The sequence below is a fragment of the Dermochelys coriacea genome, chromosome 6 (assembly GCF_009764565.3).
Source record: "Dermochelys coriacea isolate rDerCor1 chromosome 6, rDerCor1.pri.v4, whole genome shotgun sequence".
In the NCBI taxonomy this organism is placed as follows: domain Eukaryota; kingdom Metazoa; phylum Chordata; order Testudines; family Dermochelyidae; genus Dermochelys; species Dermochelys coriacea.
The window spans coordinates 95,447,691-95,466,361 of record NC_050073.1 but is presented as its reverse complement, the minus strand read 5'-3'; the positions used below and the strand labels follow the sequence as shown (position 1 = coordinate 95,466,361).

The 18,671-nt window shown below is 44.4% G+C and overlaps 1 protein-coding gene across 3 annotated transcripts in view; it reads left to right on the top strand.

Moving 5' to 3' along the window:
- The window catches only part of EML5 (EMAP like 5), a 326,380-nt gene that overhangs the window by 256,845 nt on the left and 50,864 nt on the right, over window positions 1-18,671 (top strand). For 2 of the 3 annotated variants that reach the window (XM_038404485.2, XM_043517737.1), the window contains exon 29: window positions 11,143-11,151. The exons of the other annotated variant lie outside the window; for it this stretch is intronic. In XM_038404485.2, coding sequence (XP_038260413.1) covers window positions 11,143-11,151 — 9 coding nt within the window. The remainder of the gene's footprint in view (window positions 1-11,142; window positions 11,152-18,671) is intronic. 3 annotated transcript variants of the gene reach the window in all.

Here is an 18,671-nt window from a genome sequence, read left to right as displayed (position 1 = left end):
TCACCTAGGATCATGGCTGGCTCCAGCATCCCAGTCTAGAATCTCTTCACCTCACAGCTTGGAAGCTTCATGGTTGAACTCATTAGAGCTAACATGCTCGGGACCCATTAGGGAGGTCTTCCTTGGCGGAAGGAAGCCATCCACCAAGGCATAGGTGCCAGCTTCCTCTGGGCCTGGGGGGTGCACAACCCCTCACTCCATCCCAGGCCCTGACCCACCCCACCTCTTCTCCCAAATTCCCACTTCTTCCCATCCAGTTCCACCTCCTCCCCGAGCATGCTGTGCCTTGTCCCACTCCTCCCCCTTCCTCCTAGAGTCTCCTGCATGCCACGAAGCAGCTGATTGAGGTGGGCAGGGGGGGCTGGGAGGGAGGGGGAGGAGTTGATCGGCAGGGCTGCCTGGGGGAGGGGGGTAAGCTGGCTGCCAGTGGGTGCTAAGTACCTACTAATTTTTTTTTCCTGTGTACTCCAGAGTATACCTCCCTGATGCAGTTATCAAGACCCTTCATCTTTGACTATCTCCTACACTTAAAGCAGCAGGGCCTGTCAGTGTCATCAATAAAAGTTCACCTGGCTGCCATTTTGGCTTTCCATCCAGGAGTGACAGACCAATCAGTCTTTGCTGACCTGATGATTGCAGGTTTTCTGAAAGGACTTGACAGGTTATATGCTCAAGTTCAGCAACCGATCCCTGCTTGGGACCTTAATCTGGTTCTTTCAAGGCTAATGGGGGCCTCCTTCGAGTCCCTAGCAACATGCTTATTACTCTGTCATGGAAGGTGGCATTTCTGGTGGCAATAATCTCAGCTAGGAAGATATCTGAGCTCAAGACCCTAACATCTGAACCCCTGTATACCATCTTTTATAAGGGTAAGGTGCAGCTTTGGCCTCACCCAGCCTTTCTTCCAAAGGTTGTCTCTTTTTCATGCCAATCAGGACATTTTTCTCACCGTCTTCTACCCTAAGCCACATGCTAACAGTTGGAAGCAAAGACTCCACTCCGTGGACATTTGCGGGGCACTGGTTTTATATCAAATGGATGAAGCCATTTCAAAAATCAAACCAGCTGTTTGTCACAGTAGGAGACAGGGTGAAGGGCCTCCCAGTGTCTTTCCAAAGAATCTCATTGTGGACCTCATCCCATATCTGGATATGTTATGATTTAGTAGATATCTGCCCCTGCACTGGAGGTACACTCAACAACAGTACAGGCCTCCTTAGTGACATTTCTGACCCAGGTCCTGATCCAGGAGATATGTGGGGTGGCAAGATAGTCATCAGTCCCCACCTTTACTTCTCACTTTGCCATTACCCCGCATGCCAGGGACGATTCAGCATTCAGCAGAGCGGTGCTTCAGTCAGCTAATCCGTGAACTATGACCCCACCTCCAAGGTACAGCTTGGGAGTCACGTTCTTGGAATTGACATGAGCAAGCACTCAAAGAAGAAAAAACAGTTCTTCTTTGACAGATATCCCTGTGGTGCTCCACTTCAGGTCAAGATGCGTCCCAGAGCCTTCGATTGGAGATTTCAACAGCAGTACCCCTACGGGTTGTGCATGCGCAGTGCCTGCCTCACGAGCTGTCAGTGTTTGAATAGCACATGCATGGCCCAGGCTCCTCAGTTCCTTCTCTACCATCCCCAGCTAGAGACGGAGTTCAGCAGCCCTCTCAGGTTTAGTCATTGATAGTTATGTTTCTCAGTTTAATTTAGATAGTTTAGTCATAGAGTTACTATTTAAGAAAAATAGTTTAGTTATTAGAGTTATTTAAAAAAAAAAAGTCGGCTACGGAGATGCCCAGCTCCCCCGGCTTCAAGAGATGTACCTCCTGCAGTGAAGCCATCCCCATCTCAGATGGTCATTCACAGTGTGTACGCTATTCGGGGGAGTCTCGTGTACCCCAAAAATGCATCCAATGTAATAAGCTCAAAGCGCAAACCCACAAGGACAAGGAGCTAAGACTGAAACTGCTCCTCTTAGAAAACTCCCTCAGACCCCTGTCTGAGCCTGGCCAGCAAAGCTCTTTTAAACCCTCAAGGGAGAAAGGTAAAACAAAGAAACGGCCAACTCCTTCCCCCTCAACTTCCTCCCACTCCTTCCTACATACAAGGGCTGCTCCTCAGCAAAGAAGTCTCAAATGACTTCCCCCTCACCAGTGCCCGCCACTCCACGGCTCAGCACTTTTAACTCCACAGGCGTTAGTGAGTCAGCTGCTCACAGCTGTGAGTCAGCTGCTCAGCTTCCTGGTGCTGAGGCTCAGGGCTTTCAGCTGCCCGTCTACTACAGCTCTCCCTCTGCAATCTTTGACAGCATGGTGCCGAGAACTGTCACAGTGCCGAGAGCACAAGCAGAGACCGCAGCACCACCATTTGATCTTGCAGTGCCGCTTTCTCACCCACTGCAGCCGACATTCCCGGCACCAAGCTGCCTCATGTCACCTGCCTGACCAACAGTGTCCACATCTGGGGCACCTACTTCTGAGGCACAATATGCACCCCCAGTGCAACCTTCAGTGCTGCAGATGCCTCCTCAGACCGTGCCTGCACCAATGGCAGCAGCACCATCTCCACTTCAGTCAACCCTCATTCCTCTCTTGCCTTATCGTTCGGCACCTGGAGTCACTGCATCGCCTCAGTTTTTACATCCAGGGGATTTAAGAGTGTCACGTGCCCCTCAATCTCCACTACTCGGCACCGATATATCACCAGGACCTTCAGCACCCTATCTGCATTACTCTCCTACTGCTCCAAGTGGAGAGGAGGAGGCGAAAGAGGACAATGACCATATATTTTCCTCACAGTATTCCTCCCAGGTTCAATTACCTACAAGTGGGAGATGCACTATACCATGATCCTCCTATCCTAATGGCCACCTATGCCTTGATGGGACCACCTACACCTTTTCCTGGGCAATGGCCACACTGGGGTCCATGGAACTATACCACAACACAGTTGGGCATTCACCGTGTCACCCGTAGAAAAGCTGTCAGGCCCTCCCCAATGCTTTCTTACACTGATAAGCAGATAAGACCTGAAGTAGCCTTTTCGTCTGCACAGGACATCACTCCCCATCCTACAGTGATACCACCACAGGAGGCCCCCACCACCTCCCACTACTGATGAGCTCATTCCGTTTCAGGAATTATTTAAAAGAGTAGCCAATGAGCTCAAGATTACCCTGGAGAAGGTACCAGAAATCCACCACGAACTCACTGACATATTACAAGCTACCACCTCATCCAAAATAGCCTTATCAATTAATGGGGCTATCATGGACCAGCTAAAAATATCTGGCAGATCCTGGCCATGATAACCGCCACTAGCAAGAGACTGGACCGCAAGCATTTTGTCCCGTCGAAGGGTTCTGAGTTTCTCACCCATCACCCAATTCGCTAGTGGTCAAGGCGGCCAACCAGAAAAATAAGCACCAGCCTTTCTGATTTACCCCATCTGACAAGGAGAACAAGAGACTGGACTCCTTTGGGTGCAAAGTGTATTCATTTTCCACTTTGTAATTTCAAGTAGCGAATGATGCGGCGCTCTTAGCAAAATATGACCACACAAGTTATGCTAAAGTAATGCAATTTATTGATGATGTGTTGGAAGACAAATGACAACAATTCAAAGCGGTGGTGTCCAAGGGCCAAGTGATCTCGCACGCAGCTCTTTAGACCGTCCTCAATGCTGCGGATGCAGCCACCAGATCCACAGCCACGGCCATCGTCATACGGCATGCCTCATGGTTTACTACTTCCTCCTTTCCCAAGGAGATACAGGCGCTGTCGAAGATCTCCCCTTCGATGGGGACAAATTCTTCGCCTCTGCAACCAATGAGGTCCTCCATTCCATGAAAGAATCACGTGCCACACTGAGATCTTTAGGCATTCAGCCACCTGCCACAAAAAAGAGGCAGTACAGATATCAGCCATACCAACGGCCATGCTACCATGCTTTTGTGCAAAATTAACATTTCAGACAATATGATACGCAGCAACAACAACGCCATAGACCCAGAACTCAACAACGTCGACCTCCACAAAAGATGGCAACCCACCCTCCTAACTCAAACTAACAAATTTGAAGCCTTGGTCAAGGGTATAGAAAACCTCCCACCCTTTTCAGCGCCAATTTCAACTATCCATTTTTTTGGACACCATCTTCACCTGTTCCTTGCCAATTGGGAAGCCATCACTATGGATAGAGGGGTCCTGGAAATGATCAGATTGGGTTATGCCATCCCCTTCCTCTCCATACCCCTTCACCCACCCTCCCACCCCGTCCCTCTTCAGGGATCCCTCTCATGAACATTTGCTCCATTAAGAGTACAACACCTCATACAACTAGGAGCGATAGAGCGGGTACCAGCTCAACACAGGGGGAAGGGGTTTTACTCCCACTACTTCTTGACAGAAAAGAAAAATGGTGGATGGTGCCCTATCCTCGACCTTCGATGTCTAAACAAGTTCGTCAAGAAACAGAAATTCCAGATGGTTGCTTTACCAACGATAATTCCGATGCTGCAGCAGGGAGATTGGTTTTCAACCCTCGACCTCCAAGACGCATATTTCCATGTCACTATCCACCCTGCCCATCGACATTTTCTCAGATTTGCCATGGGAGTGGAACACTATCAATATAGGGTCCTGCCCTTTGGCCTTTCCACTGCCCCACATGTCTTCTCAAAAGTACTAGCAGTCATAATAGCACATCTCAGAAAGAAAGGGGTCCTAATTTTTCCTTACCTGGATGATTGTCTCCTCAAGTCCCCCACTTATTTGGAGGTGATCCGAGCAACTTCTGCAACCGTGCACTGCTTCTACACCCTGGGTCTGCAAATAAACAGAAACAAATCTACCTTACGACCTACCCAAAAAATAGAGTTCTTCGGATCACACCTCAATTCCACCACAGGTCTTGAATCTCTTCCCCAGGACAAATTCCACACAATGGGCACCCTCATTATACGGATACATGCCAGCCTGCAGGTTACAGTCAGAGATTCCCTGCAGCTGTTAGGACACATGGCCACTTCCACATTCGTGGTCCCAAATGCCCACCTGTACATGCAGCACCTTCAGGGATGGCTAGCCACAGTATACAAACCAAATATCCACAGATTAAACAAATTGCTAACTATGCCTCCGAAAGTCAAGGATTCGCTCCTGTGGTGGACCTCTCCTCTCAATCTATGTGCCGGGATTCCCTTCTGACAAGAACCCCCTTCACTGACCATCACTACAGATGCATCCTTCACAGGATGGGGAGCACACATGGGCCACCTCACCACTCAGGGCCTCAGGTCCTCTATGGAAACCAAGCTTCACATAAATCTACTAGATCTCAGAGCCATATGCAATGCCTGCCTCCATTTCCTTCCCATTATCCAAAACTGCAGAATTTGGATCATGACTGACAACACCACATGCATGTTTTATGTGAATAGACAGCAGCGAGCCTGGTCCCACTCCTCTGCATAGAGGCGGTAAAATTATGGAACTGGTGCCTTCAACACAATATCCATATCTCCGCCTCATACCTGCCCACTTCTCAGAACACCACCGCAGACGAGCTCAGTCGATCCTTCTCCATACAGCACAAGTGGGAACTCAACGACGCCATTCTATCCACCATTTTCCAGACATGAAGTTATCCCCAACTGGATCTATTTGCCATGGCAATAAACAACTTTCTGCTCCAGAGCCAGCCTGGGGAAACACTCTCAAGGAGACGCTTTCATGCTCCCATGGACTGACTTTCTCATGTATGCGTTTCCACCAATACGTCTATTGAACAGAATAATATAGAAGATAAGAACAGACAAATCCAACATCATTCTGATAGCCCCATCGTGACCCAGACAACCATGGTATCCCTTCCTCAAGCGGATGTTGGTCACGCCACAGATTACCCTTCCCCCCCATCAGCAACCTCCTATCACAATGCAGGGACCAGCTATTTCACCCTGCCGTACAATGACTCCACCTGAGGCCTGGTTAATCAATGGTTCTCTAATGAGGAGTTAACATGTTCTGAACAAGTGTGGACAGTCCTACTACACAGCAGGACACGCACAACACGCACTACTTACCTACATAAATGGAAAAGGTTCACATCTTGGTGTACTGCCAAACAGACCTCCCCAATTTCTGCCCCATTCCCACTGATACTGATTACCTGCTAGACATTAAAACATCAGGTCTCTCCATGAGTTGCCTATGGGTCCATCTCGCCACAATCACCACATTTCACCATAAGATCGACAACACTACGGTCTTTGCCTATCCAATAACCAAAAGGTTCCTGAAGGGCATCCAAACATTATATCCAGACATAAAACTTCCTGCTGTGCCCTGGGGCCTCCACCTAGTCCTCAAAGCCCTGATGGATAAACCATTTGAGCCAATGGCTACCTGCTCCCTTCTCCACCTATCCATGAAGACCATCTCCTGATAGTAATAACATCTGCCAGATAAGTAGGAGAAATGGAAGCACTTACGGTGGAACCTCTGTATACCACATTCTTCCGTGATAAGGTCACACTCCACACACACCCTAAGTTACTGCCTAAGATACACTCTTCCTGTCACCTCAATGAGCCAATACACCTACCAACATTTTCCCCAAAACCTCATGCTAATGTTTTTGAAACAGGAATGCTCACTCTTTATATGCTCAGAGCACTATCCTTTTACCTGGATAGAACAAAACCATTTAGGAAAACCCTCAAACTTTTCATCTCTACCACTCAGGGATCACAGGGAAAAGCTATCTCTACCCAGAGACTCTCCAAATGGATTGCAGACTGCATACGTCTCTGTTAGCAACTGAAGCAAATACAACCCCCTATATCTATTAGGACACACTCTACTAGAGCTGTCTCCACTTCCATTGCCTTTCTCCGTAATGTTCCGCTTTCTGACATATACAGGGCAGCTACCTGGGCATCGAACCTCACCTTCGTCAATCATTACACTGTCATGCACACTGCAGCATCTGACAACAAGATGGGTAGAGCTGTCTTGTCAGTAGCCTTCTTTCTGATCCGAAGGCCCAACCATCCTAAGGGATACTGCTTTTCAGTCACCTGAAGTAGAGCACCCCCAGGAACATCTCTCTCAAAGAAGAGGAGGTTTCTCACCCTGTGCAGTAACTGATGTTCTTCGAGATGAGTGTCCCTGTGGGTGCTCCACTACCCACCCTCCTCCCCTCTACTTCGGATTCTGGAACGCACTCTGTTGTAGAGAAGGAACTGAGGAGCCCGGGCCATGCACCTGCTATTCAAACACTGACAGCTTGTAAGGCAGGCACTGTGCATGCGCAGCCCTTAGGGGTACTGCTAAAGAAATCTCTGATTGAAGGCGCTGCGATGCACCTTGACCTGAAGTGGAGCACCCGTAGGGACACTCCTCTCAAAGAACGTCAGTTACGCCACAGGGTGAGTAACCTCCTCTTACCTACCTCTCATAATAATTGTTCTTCGAGATGTGTTGCTCATGTCCATTCCAAGACCCACCCTCCTACCCCTCTGTCGGAGTGAACCGGCAAGAAGAAACTGAAGAGGCGGCGGGTCGGCAGGGCCTTTTATGGGGTGCCATAAAGGTGCAATTCCAAGGGGCGCCTGATCCGTCCCAATGGGTACCGGTAGGGGAAAAACCTTCTAGCCACTGTGCATACAGCGTGTACGCACCTTCTTGGAATGGACATGAACAACACATCTTGAAGAACAACAGTTACAAGAGGTAGATAACCATTTTTTGATGTGAAAATAGGGAAATACCTTGGGAAGGAAAAGAAAAATTACTTACTGTCGTAACTGTGGTTCTCTGAGCTTTCCCATAGAGAGAGCACCCTGTTAGGAGATGCCTGGCTCCCATCCATGAGCTTGGAATTATCTAAAAATCAGTTCCATTAATGCTACTTCTTCCTCCCTCCCTCCCTCTCTTGCACAGAGTTTTGATGTCATAAAAAGTGGAGGGGCCCCAATCACTATTCAACTCCTTCTACTAATTCAGGAATCTCTTTAGAGGCCCCAAAGAACTCCAGAAGATAGATGGAAGTATGGTTCTCTATGAGCAGTCATCTGAGAGTTGTTATAGTATGTAACTGTTTTTTCTTTGTGAATTGCTCATATCGATCCCTACTCTTGGGAAATTATCAAGATATAGATACCTTAAAGGAGATGGATGTAACATAGTGCTTTGGGTGCACATGCATGTTCCCATGCCTGGTTTCAAGGCTCTGACATACAGCAGAATCAAGTTACCAAGGGTAATGTGGTGGCAGCCCAGAGGTGGAAGAAGCATGTTCTGACAGAGAAGTGACTCAGGGTCAAAGAAAAGATATAGGAAAGGCGTCTGTATAAGTGAGACAGGAGACACTTGCCAGGGAGCAAGAAAAGAAGCCTCATCAGGAAAAGAGCTGGATTTGAGAAGGAACCATACAGCCTGGGGAAGAGGTCTGGAAGATATGATTTGACATTGAACTGTTATGTGATGTTAATAAATTAGACCCCAAGAAGGGGGTGTTACTTGGAGCATCAGTTCATATGCATTTATTGATGAGCCCAAGAAGCGGAAAACTGAGGCAACAGATACTTCACTGGGCAAGGTAGGCTGATCTTAGCACTGTGGGTTTGGGGTGTATTAGTTAAAGATGATGACAAGATTGTTCTCTCAAATTGGGATTGACATCTCAAAACCAAGTTGAAGGAATGATGATGAAAAAATAGAATTCCAGCAACAGCCCTGAGTATTTCATTGATGGATACAGTGCAAAGACATGTCATAGAAACTGCCTTAGACTTAGTTGAGTGTCCTCTGATATCTCCATGTGGCTGAATATCTGTCATGTTATAACAGTGTTGTATACCTAATCTGATCCATCTGGACAGCCTGGAAACGAAGATGGGTTGAACCCTGGTCTTACTACATGCCTCAAAAGTCAGAGGCACTTGCAGATAATTTTGGCTTATATATATAATAACTTAAGGCCTTCTGGACATCTCAAATATGGATTCTTATCTCCCTGGATGTGCATAAGACCAGAGGAGGGCGAAAAAGCACAGGTTTCTGTCCCAATTGAAATGGAAATCAAAGATCACTTTACACAGAAAGTTGGAGTGAAGATACAGGATCACCTTATTCTTATTGAACACAGTGCAGGGAGCATCAACCCTGTATCTTCCTAAATAAGGGATCATGATGTGGCTATAATCAATGCTCTTTTCACAGACAGATGGCACGCAGAACAGTTTGACAAGGTTCAAACAGCACTTTATGAAAACGAGATTCAGATACCGTGGTACATCTGGTTCATGTGCCAGAGAAAATACTTGGAAAACATTTTCAGAAATGTGTTACTGTATGATGAGCAGATTGCCAACCCACACATGAGTGTAGAAATCTGAGGTGGCAGCCATGTGGACTCTGGTAGATAAAGAAGTACTGAGTATTCAAAGAGAAAAATGACAGAGGGCCATCTCAAATCTATTCCCTGTTGATCTGTCCAGATTTGGAACTATTCTACCACTACACTGGGTAGATGTGTCTAGTTGAAGCCTTCTTGGTTTACAGTAGGATCTTTTGGACCTCAGCAAAATACTCTCTTGACTTGGGCTCCCAGCAGTCCAGAAGCCAAGCTGTCAGCCTGTGGAGAAGTTTAATCTGGATGGAGAATCTTGCCCCTATCCTGAGACAAGAAATCTGGTAGACTGTGGTTTCAAGTTCCAGAGGATTAGAGAACCAAAACTTCCAGGCTTGGGCCAGGATTATCCACAGCATTTTGCTTTCATCCCATCTGACTTTCTTAATTAACTTCTGGATCAACAGAATCAAAGGAAAATCATAAAGGAATGCCTGATTCCAGTCCAGGAGAAGAGTGCCTGTGAATGATGCTGGGTCATACCTGCTCCTGGAATATATCCAGCTGTATTTGGCACTCTAATGATAGAGATCTAGCTGTGACTTGCCCCTCTGACAGAACAAACAATGAAGCATTGAGTCTGTTCTTTAGAAACTCTGCTCAAGAACTTTTAGAAATTGAATTGGGAGAGAGGGGCTGAAATGTTCACATTGTAAAGAAACAATGCAAAAACAGATGTTCTGAAAACCAGAGCCTTGCTGACCTGGGGCTAAAGTTGGGAGGAAAGGGAAAATAGAAAGGAGTTGAATGCATTTTTTTCAACTTTATTTTTCTTTAGCAGGTTAATAACCCTCTTTGCTTTGTGCTTCTTTCTCATTTAAGAAAATTCTAAATTACTTCTGTTTCATCTGCAAGGAGTGATAACTGAGCTAGCATCTTTGCCAAACAGCTTGAACATTCTTATAACAAAAGCAAGTCAGAGCAGAAAGATTATAGTTGCTATCCAGAGTGGAAAATGTGCATATTCATAGTGCAGTTATTGAACAGTAACCAGAGCAAACCCAAGCACTCTGGTTACTAATGATAAAGGCTGTTAATTTGTCAGAGTATAGGAATATGCATTTTATATGGTTGTACGATTTTTCTCAATAATGAATACATGAAACGGAACCTTACAACCAATCAGCATGCTGAGGATAACTAGGAAACATTACTGTACAGTTTATCATTGACTGTACCACATGCCTGCAATTTGGTGAGCTGAGACAATTGCATTCCAGTATAATCTAATATCTTTTGTTGTGTAACTTTGTACAGGTGTTACATCTGCTTTTATTAGTGACTTGAATTTATCCTATCTGTCTCCTTATTTAGAGAAATTACCAGTGTCAAGTCATTTTTTAGATTGAATGATTCAGATGTTGTACTTATCAACTCAGCTAAATGCTTATCATACATCAGAGGTCCTCACTTCTCTATACACCCACGTACACACACATTTCCTCTTCTTGTTCATATTGGGAGTTATACTTATTGGATCACATTCACACTCCACTGCTTGTGCAGAACTTTAATTTAAGTCAATGGTAGTTTTGTGCAAAAATCAGTGGTTGTGTATGACCCATGGAGAGGTGAATAAACCCCTTATTATAGACACAGTTTCTCTTCTGCTCTTTAAAAAAGTACTTTAAAAAGTTGATTTTCTTTCTTTCCTTCAAATATTTTGCTGAGAGCCAAACTTGTATAAGTAATTATTCTCTTTTTCTTATCTGCTGCTGAAAAGAGGTTCCAGGTAATGCTTTTATTTTGCTAAGAAGTCTAGTCCATATTTTACCATCACCTCTCATTACCATTAAAACCCATATGTTGTTTTGGAGTCTAATAGGATGCTGTGTTTTACCTAGCAACCTTCAAAATACCATTATGCTGCTTATCAGTTCTTAAATTACATATATAGCCTCAGCTATAGTTCTATTTAATATATTCTACATTATATTTAGGGATGTATTTACCAATAAAATTGTCCACATGTTCATTAAATTTGTGAACATTTTAAAAATACTAAATTAGTGTGAAATAAGAGGAGGTAGGAATGGAGTTCTTAGTGGACAGCTATCTATGTTATAAAAAAAACAAAACACCATAACTTGCACTCCTTTAGCATTTCTTGGCAGTCTCTGTAGAGAGATCAAGGAAAAAATGGTCATAGAGACTGAATTTGCCATGTCAATCTAGCACCCTTTATAAGCATTGAATCCACTGTTTAACCAGTATTAAATTAAAAATGTTAAATACTAGATAACTAACAATTCTATAGTTGTGCACACAAAATTGGCACTTATCTCTATGAATACAAGGCTTAGTACGAGTGCCCAGTTTAACTGCTTATTGTCAGCAGGCAAGATTTTAAAAAAATACCTCAGAGAGCTATTAACTTTTAATAGAAATTAGACACTTAAATTGCTTAGGTGGTTTTGAAAATCCCAACCAGAATAAATGTAAACAAAAAGATTGTCTTCAATCTCTTTAAGTTCATAAACGATTTGGAGCTCATTTTTCCCTGGGTGTGGTTCATCCTGTACAGAGGGCCAGCACCACTGGAATCCTTCAACGTAGGATGTGATATCATTCAGCACAAGGGTGAATTTCTTCATCTGTCCATACAGCTGCATTTACTCTCTGAAAAATGTGATTAAAATATCTACATTTTAACACAGAAATAAAGATACCACCATTGGCATTTCAGCCTCATTTACCACTAAACTCAAAACTAAGAGATTTGTTGGCATCTTCCCCTGGTAGAGAAGGCAGATATGGAAGGAAATGCACATCAGAAAAGACCATACTTTGATCTGTTAATAGCTTTAAAATGAAACCTAGGGAGAGACAAATTGTAACATTGTGCAGAACTATATGTGCATACCAACATCAAGTGGGATGAAAAGAGATTGACTGTTTTTAAACTGTGTATAGTATACATACATTTATTTCATTTCTATAGTCTTTTAACAAAGAATACTAAAATATAGATGTGTAGTAACACTGGCTAAATTTTCATGCATAAAACAAATTACCTATGTGAACGGGTCTGTTCCCCTTTGATACAGGGACTTAACTCCTGTATTAACTCCCTTACATGTGTTCAAAGAGAAAATTAACCCTCTAAAACCTTCCCATGCCTCTCCCACTTTTTGTACGCACAGTTTTTGAGCATGCAGCCATATTCCTCATGCAAATGCATGTCCGCTATATATTGCATGTGGAAATAGTGACCCAGCTGCACACCAAATGAAAAATCAGCCTAGAAAAACTGTGGGTTTTTTTTTTTTAGATTTGCATCCTTAGGACAGTGTTTTGAAAATGTACTCCCATGTTCTGTACCATGCCTGGCATATGCCTGCTTCCGAATGCCGAGATTGTTACCCTGAAACATATTTGAATGAAAAATATGTAAATATACCTTTACTCTTATCTTGCACTCAGTTTCCACTGCTATGAAACAATATAGTGCATTTATAGGTTTTTTTAGATTGGTTTACAATTATATTGTTTGAATATCTTGAAAGACAGACAGTTAAGCACAAACTAATCAAGTTTAACACTATTCTTGAGACCAAAAGTCTTTTATTTTGCATACTGTATGCTATAGTATAGTCGCATACAAATTCAAATAGGCCAATCAGTTGTTTGGCTAAGGAGTTATATATTGTACTGAAATACAAGATAGTCTTCTCAAATTGTTTTATAATTGAAAACTGTCATACATTTCTCTCTTTTCCCATTCTATAACAGTGGATTAAGGGACAGACAACATTTTATGATGTCACCTACTGGAAGGAGGCAAAAAGTTCTGAAACCCCACACATAACTACATATGCTTGAGCCAGAACTTTCTCCCTTTAATTTTCTTTGACTTCTGTACTGCGAAACATATAGGCTTCAACTCTGCACTCCTGCTGTCTCCTTTCTTCTGCCCTTTTCCTCTCATTCTCTCTTTCTCTGTCTTTCAGGGATACAAAAGAAGAAAGGAGACAAGGAAGGGAAAGAAACTTGAATGTTCTTCTTCAAACCCAAGGGAGGGTGAAAGGCAGGGCACCAGGCTCTGTGGCTGATCACTCCCTGGGGGCGGGGTGATCTCAACTGGGGTTGGCAATTGAACCAGACATTGTAAATATCAGTTTTATAGGGGTGGCCAGAGGGCACAGACTTTCCCTCCTCAATCTCTAAGATGCTCCCTTGATTGAAGAACCCATATGCCTAGCATGCTGCCTCCCTGCCTTACTGGTATCAGGACTCTGCCTCAGCTTGCAGCTCTGCTCCACAGCTTATGCAGTTCATCATCAGCTTCTCTGCCTCCACAAGGCCCAGGGACTCCTATACCTGAGGTTTTCAAGCCAATTCCACTTCTGGTAAGTCCTGCTTTGGCAGGTATTTCTTCCGCCTCTCCTCCCTTGTTGGACCCCCCTACTGCTCTCCTCTCCTTGTGCTTCCCATCCTCAGGATTTTCCTCTTTCACCTGCTGTTCCTGCAGGAATTTCTGCTGCTCCAACTTCAGCCTCCTTAGCCCTCCTTGGAGCCTCTCCCTGTCCATCTGGCACTCCCTCAGCCCCAGATGGTTCTGACATCTCCTTTGTTCCCTGTGCAAACAGCACAATTCTCTCCTCTCAGGGGTCTGATGCCAGAGGGCCTGCTCATTCTCCACACTGGAGACCAGCTTCTCTAGCGTCCTGCCTGCTCGTTGAGCTGTTCTCTTTAGCAGCATGTCCAGCTGTTCCGCAGTTCTCCGGTTCAGTCTCTCCAGTGTCCATGGGGATCTAGTCCTGAGGCTTCTCCATCTGTCCTGGCCCTGGTAAGCCACACTCTGGCAGATTCATATCTTTCATATTCTGCTTCAGTTAAAGCCTTGGGGAAAATCTGTGCTGGCTGCAAACTCCAGGTTATTCCCTGTATCTGGTGTAAGTATTGAACTGATGACTGCAGGATCCAGCCCCTGAGTTTCATATCACTGCACTCAGGAATTCAAACCCCAGTTCATGCTCTTTCAGCATGAGAATGAAACTGACTACTTCGCAATTTATGGTATGTGGGTCTTTCTGTTGAGAGGTAAAACCAAGACCCTGGCTACTTATAAAAAGTGTTTGTTGAGCACCCCCACTCCCAGTCCTTCAGCTCTGCAGTCTCTGCCTCCCCTTACCAGCCTGTAAGTGCAGAAACCAGAACTTTGTGTCTCCATCTTTGGGGAGGGGTTTATCTCCTCTCCCTTGTTTCCCAGTCACAGGTTTTCCTTCCATTTTTCTTCTGTTGTCCCGGGAGCCTATGCAGTTCATAGTAGAAACTTGGTCTTTCTCTCAGTCTCTGGCTGGGATTCATCTCTTTTCTCTCACTGATTTTCTTTGGATGCACACTTTTTCTCACAGGTGCTCTGAATGGCCTGGCTGTCACATCATTCCTCTTAGTTTCTGTGTCTGTGGTCTCCCTTATTGCACCACACATCAGGACCTCTTACCTGTTACCTTTCAGTCTCTGCTAATTGTGTGTTGCACCAGCCTCACAAAGGATAGACTGTACAGCCACACTCTCATACTGGCTTCCTTCTGTACAGACAGTACCTCTTCCTGTAAGATTGCCTGTCCCTGCCCTCCTTGTTTCTAACTTGAGTCCAGTTTAGAAGCACCATGATCCCTCTGCATACTACTTAGCAGTTTGTCATGAGAAATATAACCCTGAGGTTTGATCCTACAAGGTTATTACTGCACAGAGGGAATAGATATAATTCCCTTGAGAGGGAGATCATATTTGGACCAGCTTCTTGCTCAGAATCCCCCAGATCCTTCATTTCTAGGCTGTTGGGGACCTTCAATGTGTATTTTCCACAGTCAGAATGTGGAATATATATCTTGGGAGAATACTTGAACTTGTGCCTCAGTAATGAGGTTCCACTTGTCATGTATCTTGTTGTTCCTAAGTTCTCCTCCTTAGTATTAAGTAGGACAAGTATAGAGCATTGTACAGCTGCCTGCTTTTATCTGTGGCATATCCTTTTGTAGCCATGGGGAAGTCCATACAATAATATTTTTTGCTTTCTGAGGTTCTAAGAGAACTTGGTAATGTTAATGAGTTAGGATACACAACACAACTGTGAAGTAGGGATGTCTTGTTTCCATTGAGAGAGGGAGCCTGAGGCACTGAAAGGTAATGCAACTCCAGGATCTCTTTTGTAATAGAACTATCTGTCCCTGCAGAGGAATTTTGGCTAGGAATTCTGCTTCTGGTTATTTCTTATGCACAAAAACTGCGAAGGGTTCCGGTCCTTCCTTGTTTTATGGCTGTTAAATAACAGCAGAGATTCTGGATGGAAACTTCCAGATCAGTTCTATAGTCACTTCCCAAGTGACCATCTCTGCTTGATAGCAGTTCAGAGCACATATCTGCATATTCATATCTTTTCAGCTCATTGGAGTCTTCTACCTTTCACCCTCAGAAACAGTCACTTCCTGTGTTTAGTACCCTGCCATTTGTACTTTCTTCAGCTTCCAAAACTTGCTGGTAGTGGATGCCAACTTCCCTGGGACAAATTCCACCTAACCCCTTTCCAGTAGGTTGTTCATCTGGGTGTAGTCCTAAATAGCTGTGGAAGGCTTTCATGTCCTATTAAAGGCTTCAGTCCTTACTGAACATGCTGTTGCCAATCACAGCATCTCCCCTTCCTCAGTTAGAAGCATCCATGGGATACTGGCTTGCTTTGTAGCCTGTGTGGACTTAGTTCTGTAGATGTGACTGAATCTTTGGCCTTGGCCCATGTGGCACTCCCTTTCTTCCCTGTGCTGATTCATCCTTTTTTGACAGGTTTCAGAGTAGCAGCCGTGTTGGTCTGTATTCGCAAAAAGAAAAGGAGTACCCGTGGCACCTTAGAGACTAACAAATTTATTAGAGCATAAGCTTTCGTGAGCTACAGCTCACTTCATCGGATGCATTCCGATGAAGTGAGCTGTAGCTCACGAAAGCTTATGCTCTAATAAATTTGTTAGTCTCTAAGGTTCCACGGGTACTCCTTATCCTTTTTTGAATTGGTGATTTTCTCCATCCATCCATCCTTTCTTTCCTCCATCCATCCCCTACCTCTTTATCACCATTGACATGTGTCTCTTGGGTTGGGATGGTGCATCTGGGCAAACCATCAGCCCATGATCCTGGTCTGGGGGGTATTGTGGGTGGAGTAGAAGGCTCCTAGAACTCTGGGCCTCCTGCCTTACTCTGCTAATTTGATAGTTTCTAGTCCTGTTTTAGTTTAGTTTCCCACATCTTTGTCTGCTGTAACAATTAAACAGCAGTGGCTTCTGCCAACTTCTAGGGAAGTGCTTGCAATACAGCCCCTAGTTTTGGAAGTGATGCCTCTAAGAACCCTTCTTCTGTCCTTGAAACCACTATACCTGGAGGACCATAACAGCAGCCTTCTAGGCAGACTTAATTACAAACTGTTCTGGGAAATTGAACCTTGCTCCCTTGGACTTCTGATGCCATTTTCCAGAGTGAAGAGTGCCTCGCCTTGGACTGGTTTATCTTGATGTCTGTCAGTCATTTCTGATTCAGTTCTCTTATCCCAGTCCCTCACCCTTTTTTGTGATGCCTCGCATAGAGTTGAAGAGTTGTATTGAGATGCTGCTTCCTCTGCTACTCAAGGTACTGAGGAAAGCCAGGCAGGATGAAACAGTTGTAATTGTTGACCTGGTCCCTTCATGGCTCTGTGCTCTGCAACCACCTTAGGCTGACTGCATTTAAGTTGAAGGGAGCCACTTCTGAAAACCGAAAATCTCCCCTCTGTATTTTCCACCAAATGCATCCGATGAAGTGAGCTGTAGCTCACGAAAGCTTATGCTCAAATAAATTTGTTAGTCTCTAAGGTGCCACAAGTACTCCTTTTCTTTTTGCGAATACAGACTAACACGGCTGCTACTCTGAAACCTGTCATTCTGAAAAGAAGGTTTCTCTGCTGACATGACACTGTCTGGAGGAAAAGGTGCTTCTTTTTCTTACTCTTAGGTCTGAAAAGTCTTCCTGGCCTGCTTTGACATCAGAGGGCTATCCTGTTTCCTACTTTTCTTGCTCCAGGATCTTTGGGATTTTTTTCTATTGGTACTCAAGTAAGGTCTCAAACTAGTGATTAATCCTGTGATTCTTCAGTAAAACTTGCTCCTCATCTGGCAAGCTCTGATTCAACCCTCATTTGGGCCTTAGGGCAGACTTCTTTTCTTTAAAATGGTGTTCCTTATTGCAGTGATCTCAGCTAGATGAACAAGTTGATCTCTCTCTCTCATATTTCCCGTTCTTACCAGAAAGATTTTTTTTCAGCCTTCCTTTGTTCCCAAGGTGAAGATGGAATTCCCTATGAAGAAAAATCATCCATTCTTCTTCTTGCTCCCTCCAAATCCAGTATTGCATCCCAGCCCCTATGAGAAGTTTCATTTGTTGAACATTTCAAACAAAAAATTCTCATTCTCATGAGTTTAGAAAGCCAAAACAACTGCTACTCTGTTTTGAGGGTTGTAATAAGGGCAAGGCTGCATCTGAAGTCACTTTTGTTAGTTAGGTTCAAGCCTGCATTCTCACAGAGTATGCCCAGACTGGCAGCCTTGTCCTGAGTTTGTCAGATGACATTTGCCAAGAGAAGTCTTCACATCTTGTCAGTGATTGCTGGAGCAGTCATTTCCCAAGTGTATGACGTGGCAACATGGTTGTCTCTATTCCTTTTTTTATGTCGCTATTAGCTAGGCCTCTCTGCTTCTCAAATAGTCTCTTTTGGACAAAGGGTCCTGCTAGCGGAACAATATGCTAGCCCCGTTTCCTGGGTTTACTACTTGCTACATTTTTGTCATTCTATCCACTGATGTAGGATTGGAGAAGACAGGCATATAACAACAGAAAATTACTTAACAGTAATTCTGTTTATTGGAGTCTCCTGTTCTCTCTCCCTGCATCCCTCCATTCTCTGCTCTGGTGCTTGTTTATCATCTCTCTCACTGGTTTGTATACTGTGTCCTTTTCTATGGCTGTGGAAGTTTTTTTTAACTGACGGGAGCATTTTCTGGCTAAAGCTGTGTGGTCAGGTATGGGGCTTCAAAACTCTTTGCATCCCTGTTTCCAGTAGGTGGCACCATAATGTGTCTGTCCTTTAATCCAATATCATAGGATGGTAGACAAGGTAACTACAACTAACAGAATTGCTGGTAAGTAGTCTTCTAATTTACAGCACTCTGACATCATTCATACTTATCCTTTTTAAAAGGAGAAAGGTACTTTTATTCTGATGATAGA